The sequence below is a fragment of the Penaeus monodon genome, chromosome 26, assembly GCF_015228065.2.
Source record: "Penaeus monodon isolate SGIC_2016 chromosome 26, NSTDA_Pmon_1, whole genome shotgun sequence".
Lineage (NCBI taxonomy): Eukaryota > Metazoa > Arthropoda > Malacostraca > Decapoda > Penaeidae > Penaeus > Penaeus monodon.
The window spans coordinates 25,901,837-25,907,929 of record NC_051411.1 but is presented as its reverse complement, the minus strand read 5'-3'; the positions used below and the strand labels follow the sequence as shown (position 1 = coordinate 25,907,929).

General features: G+C 39.2%; 1 protein-coding gene across 1 annotated transcript in view; it reads left to right on the top strand.

Annotated features, from left to right (window-relative positions):
• Positions 1 to 6,093, top strand: part of LOC119589636 — a 112,615-nt gene that overhangs the window by 20,058 nt on the left and 86,464 nt on the right. Inside the window, exon 2 of the mRNA XM_037938231.1 lies at positions 5,161 to 5,242. Coding sequence (XP_037794159.1) covers positions 5,165 to 5,242 — 78 coding nt within the window. The 5' untranslated portion in view covers positions 5,161 to 5,164. The remainder of the gene's footprint in view (positions 1 to 5,160; positions 5,243 to 6,093) is intronic.

Sequence of the window (6,093 nt, the reverse complement as noted above, 5' to 3'; positions counted from 1 at the left end):
TCTCCCCTTTTCCCCCTTTTCCCCCTCCCCCTTCTCTCTCCGTCCCATCCCCCCTTCTCCCCCCCCGCCTTTCTTTTCCCTCTTTCTCTCCTAAGAGCTGTCTGTCATTATCCTACGTGTGAAATCTTTTTTCCCGCTGTAATCCAGCTACTAGCACCATCCCCACGCTCCTCTTTACAACTTGATACCTTAATAACTCCTTAAACGACATACGGTTTTCTTTTTTTTCTTCTCTCCTCCTTCTTCCTTTTTTTTTTTTATTTTGTGGTCTTTCCCAAAAATGGTTAACGATGGCAGAGGGGGGCCCGTTTAATGGCGGTTAATCCGAAGTAGTTTAGAGAAAAAATAGTGACGGGATGAAAGATGTAATAGATGCTGTCTATTTAGAGTGTGGTGCCAAATTGGAATCGATAATATGATGGTTGATGATGAGTCAATGTGATGATAATTATAAATTTTTGATAGAAATCGCTTGGTGATCTAAAGAAAACGGAGTCCAATTATATTTACTTTCAATTTCTTATCCCATTTCCTTGATTTTGTTTCTATATTGCCCACCATCATTCTCCTTATTTCTTCCAATCTTCATTTTCCTCTTATCGCTTCCTCTCTTGCTCTCACATTCCGCTGAAAACATCACAAGAATTCATCGATAGCGAGAGAATTCTGTGTGTAGTCCTGTGTGGTTCATGTGGCTATGTAGGGGCGGTGGAGTCCTGTGATAGTCCTATGTGGGTCCCATTAAGATGCACTCGATAACGTATGGGGTCACTTGAACCGAAGTACAATAGATATAAAAAAAAGAGAAAAAATCATGAATTTTTTTTTTGTCCTGGTCTCTCCCTTGGGCCTTTTTTTGTCTAATGGTTTCGTGTCCCCATTTCGAGGGGAGGCATTTCTGGCGCTAATGGAGTAAGCAGTCATTAAGGTGCTACCAAATATCCGTCTGTGAATAGGCGGAGGGTATGATGGGGATAGACAACGCTTGATAAAAAAGGGTAGAAAAGTAGATACGACAATGAATAACTTCACAAAGCAAGTGAAGGTTGGAAGTTATTTATTCTGATTTAAAAAAGGGATAGTCCCCCTCTAACAAATTTATCTATCGATAGGGTTGGTAGGAGAAAAGAACGATGTTAAAGACTAAAGGGATAGACGAAAACGAACTTAAAAGATGGCTTGGAAAAAAAACCATATATATTATATATATAATATTATATATATATATATATATTTTATATATTTATTTAATATATATATATATATATATTATATATATACTATATATATATTATATAATATAATTTTATATATATATATAATATATATATATATATTGTGTGTGTGTGTGTGTGTGTGTGTGGGTGTGCGTGCGTGTATGTGTGGAATATGTAAGCCACTGCCTGCACAAGCCATAGGAACTATCGTAATATAATTGACCTTCAGACACACACAAAAACAAAAAGAAATAAAACACGCGCAAAAACGGGGAGAAGGAGGGAGTGGGGGATACAAGGCAACCCCCCCCCTCCCCCACCCACCGCCCCGCACCCCTGCTCCCCACTCCGTCTTTGCCCACGGTGGCTGATGACAAGTGACAGCCTCGCGCATCCTGAAGGGCCTGTGTGTTGAACCTAACATCATATCCTTATATGGTGCCTCTAGGGCTCATCCCCCCCTCCTGCCCAGCCCCCCCCCCCCTCTGCTGGCTGCCCCCCATATCTCCCCTCTCCCCCTTTCCCCACCCATTTCCCATCCCCCTTCCCCACCCCATACCCAACCTTAGCCAATCTCTCCCCCCTCTCTAGTCCCTGTCCTCACTGCCCCCCCCCCCCTATCATATCCATAGATCATAAAGCTCGACGGATAGCAATTGTTACATCATACGTACGTGTCTCAAGTATAATTTGGGGGGAATTGGTGGAGGAGGGAATGGGGTAGGGGGAAGGGAAGGGGAAGAATGGGGAGGGGAAGAAGGTTAGGGATGGGAGAGACGGATGACACCTCTTATGGCCTTGTTAATTTTATTGTGAAACTTACGTGATTCTCTTCCTTGGTGTGGTCTCTTTTACACGACACACCCACACATATATATGTAAACATTATATATATATATATTATATATATATATACTATATATATATATATATATCTATATATATAGTATCTAAGATATTATATATAATATATATATTATATTTAGATATTATGTATATTTATATATATGTTAACTATATATTAATATATATAATATATATAATATATATAATATATATATATATATAATATATATATATATATATATATATTATATATATATATATATGTGTGTTTGTGTGTGTGGTGTGTGGTGTGTGTGTGTGTGTGTGTGTGTGTGTGTGTGGTGTGTGTGTGTGTGTGTGTGTGTGTGTGTGGTGGGTGTGTGTATTTGTGTGTGTGTATATGTGGGTGTAATGTATATAAATAAATAAATAGATATAGATATATCTATATATATATATTATATATATATATATATATTTATATATATATATATAGAGAGAGAGAGAGAGAGAGCGAGGAGAGAGAGAGAGAGAGAAGGAGAGAGAGAAGAGAGGGGGGATGATTATAAATAAAAGGAAAAAAAGTTAAGAACGATGAGGAGAAGGACACAGAAAGAGAAAAGACTAAGGAGATAGAGAATCGGAAAGAAAGAATTGGAAAAGAATGGTTGAAAATAATTGAAGGATACGAAAATGAAGCACAGTAGTAAATAGCAATAGTAAATATAGTATCTAATAAGCAGAAGAAGAGTAGATAGACGAGTGGAGAAGAGTAAGAAGAAGAAGGGGATGAAGAGAGGTGAAGGAGGATGAGGAGAAGAATAAAAAACCAAGAGAGAAAAGAGAAAAAGAAGGATAAAAAATAATAAAAAAGGAAGGGACAGAAGAGTCAGAATAGCAGGAAGAAGAAGAAGAAGAAGCAAGGAGGAATACAAGAATAACGAAGAAGACAAGTAAAGGAGGAAGAGGAATCACAATAATAACAGAAAAGCAGAAATAAAAAATCTGTTGCCCCCCCTCCCCCGGCCCACTCAAGCCCGAAAGCACTTGGGAAACACGACGCAGGGCGGACACAGGCGGCGCCCACGGCCAGCCGTTCACCCGGCAGCCCGCGAGCCAGACAGACGACACGAGGCGAGGAGGAACCCGAGCTAGACAGCGACAGACCGCCCTCTCAGCCATACTGTCGGTGAAGATCGGACTGCAACACTGGATGTACGCTGCCGGCGATGGTAACGCTGCTTCGCGGGTTGGCACTTGGCCCCACTCGCTCCTTCTTCGCCATCCTTTGCCCTCGCTTTCTCTTCTCTTCTTCTTCTTCTCGTTTTCTTCCTCTCCTCCTCCTCCTCCTCCTCGTCTTCTTCTTCTTCTTATTGTTATTTTTTCTTCTTCTTTTTCTTCTTCTTCTTCTTCCTATTCTTCATCTTCTTCTTTCTCTTTCCTGCATCAGTTCCTTCAGCTTCTGCAATTTTATTGTAATTCTTTTTTATTATTGATCCCCTTTTCTTCATTACTCCTCCTTTTCTTCTTTTCTTGCAACTTTGTGGGGTTTCACAGCTTACCGTTCCTTCCTCTTCTCTTCATTTCCTTCTTTCTTTCCTTGTGTCTTGCTGCTTCACCTCGCTTTTCCCTTCCCAATTTGCCTTATTTCTTCTTCGTACTGATCCTTTGCCACACTACTGTTAAAAAGGTTTATTATATATGCGCTTTCTAATTGGAAAAGATATGTGTATATCACATTTATATACAGATGTGCAAGCTCATCAGCATGAATACACACCACACCACCACACACACACACACACACATACACACACACAGCACAACACACACACACACACATCACACACACACACAACACACAACACACACACACACACAAGACCACACACAATCACACACCACACACACACCCCCACACAACAACAACACCACACAACACACACACACTATCCCAACGCACCGCACGCACTTCACAGCTGCCCCGCTAGGGATCAATTGCCCGGCCGTCCGAACGATACAAATTCGCAGTATACGAATTATTCGATTTCCTTTTCCTTCGTTTCATTCCGGCCTCTTGCTTGCTTTCTTCCGTCACAATCGGGTCTGACGGTCGTGCATACATCGGGAGTTTTTTGCAATGCTTCTATGAAAATTCATGCATGTATATACACAACCACACACGCACGTCCACCCCACACACACACACCACACCACACACACACACACAGAACCACACACACACACACACACACACCAACACAACACACACACACACACTATTAACATATATAGATATATATATATATATAGATATATATCTATCTGTCCTATCAATCTATATATATATCTATATATATATATATCTTATATATTATATATATAAATCTATATATAGATATATATCTATATATCTTATATCTGTCTATCATTATATATACACACACACACACACACACAACATATATAATATATAATAATATATATATATATACTATATATATATATCTATATATAATATATATAATAATTATATATAATATATATATATATAGTCATATTAATAGTATTCATCTTGCATGTGTCATCTACTCATTGTATATACATCTTGCACATTATCATTATATTACGATAATAATTCCAACATTGCAGTGTTTATCTATCATCAATGGTGGGGTCTTGAAAACGTCCCCCCCCCCCCCCCCCCCCCCCCCCCCTCGTTGTGGTTATGTGCGGTCAAGAGTGAGGCTGAGTCATAAAAGACACGCATATCGCGAACCCACACGAAAGAAGCGAGAGCAAGAAGCGAGAGAGTGTGATGAAAGAGAGAGAGAGGAGATAGAGAGAATAGAGAGAGAGAGAGAGAATTTCCAATTTCGGAAAAACAGAATTTCCTAACCTCAACTATACCAACATCTTACTTTTTTAATTTCTTTCTTTTCTTTTTAAATTTTCTCCCATACTTCTAAAAATCAGACAGCTAGTTCACGCTATCTTAATTTCACCATATCAACCTAATTCAGATAACGACTTACCACACACACTTAAATTAGACAAATATGAACAACATTCAGTGCCAAGAAAACCATGAATTAATGATTTTTATTTTCCTCTACAGCAAAATGGAGTCTCAGCGATGCCTGTTGGCACTGGCACTTATCTGCCTAGCTAGTGCCATCACCCACGCCACCACACAACAGGTAAGCGTTGTCTTTACTCATAATGGTTAATTATAGGAATATTAGAAAAAATAAACTGTCAAAAAAAGAAAAGAAAAATAGGAGGGAAAGTGAAATATAGTAAAAGAGGAGGAGAGGAAAAGTCTAGATAAAAGAGGGAACAGTGATAACAAAGGAAAGATTTATGTAAGATATGGTGACCCTGACTCGCAATTCAGAATGAAGACGATTATAACGTAAGAATAGATTTAGAGCTTTGTGAAAAATATACTACAACATAATCCATTTTTAAGAATACGAAAACCTTAAATTATATAAGTAAGGAAGTAAGTAAAGAAGAAAGGATAAGAAAAAAAAAAAAAAAAAACAAACAAAAAAAAAATACAGCAAACACGCCTTTCATTGAACCACTTTCAATAGTTAAAAGGGGGTGGGGGTGTAGGGGAAAGGAGGGGGAGGGGGGGAGGTGAAAGGAAATGGAAGAGGAGGAACGGAGGAGGAGAGGAGAGAAGGGGGAAGGGAGGGGAGTGAAAAAGGGGGGAAGTAAATGGCGGGAGAGGATGGAGAAAGGGAAGAGGGAGGGGAAAGGGGAGGGGGAGGGAGAGGGGAAGGAGAAAGGGAAGAGGGAGGGGAGAGGGGAAAGGGCTCACAAATTGTGCTTTGGGAGAATGGGAGCAATTTTGTGTCGATACTAAAAATAAAAAACAAAAAAATGAAAGCTCCGTAACATTCTTCGAGTATTTCTTCTACTTTTTTGTTTTACTTAATTCCTTTTTAAGTGTGTAAGTTGCAATATTTTTGCAATGAGGCGTTGCAGGGAAGTGAGGCAAGCGAGCGAGCGAGAGGAACTTTTCCTTTTTTATTTTAAGTAA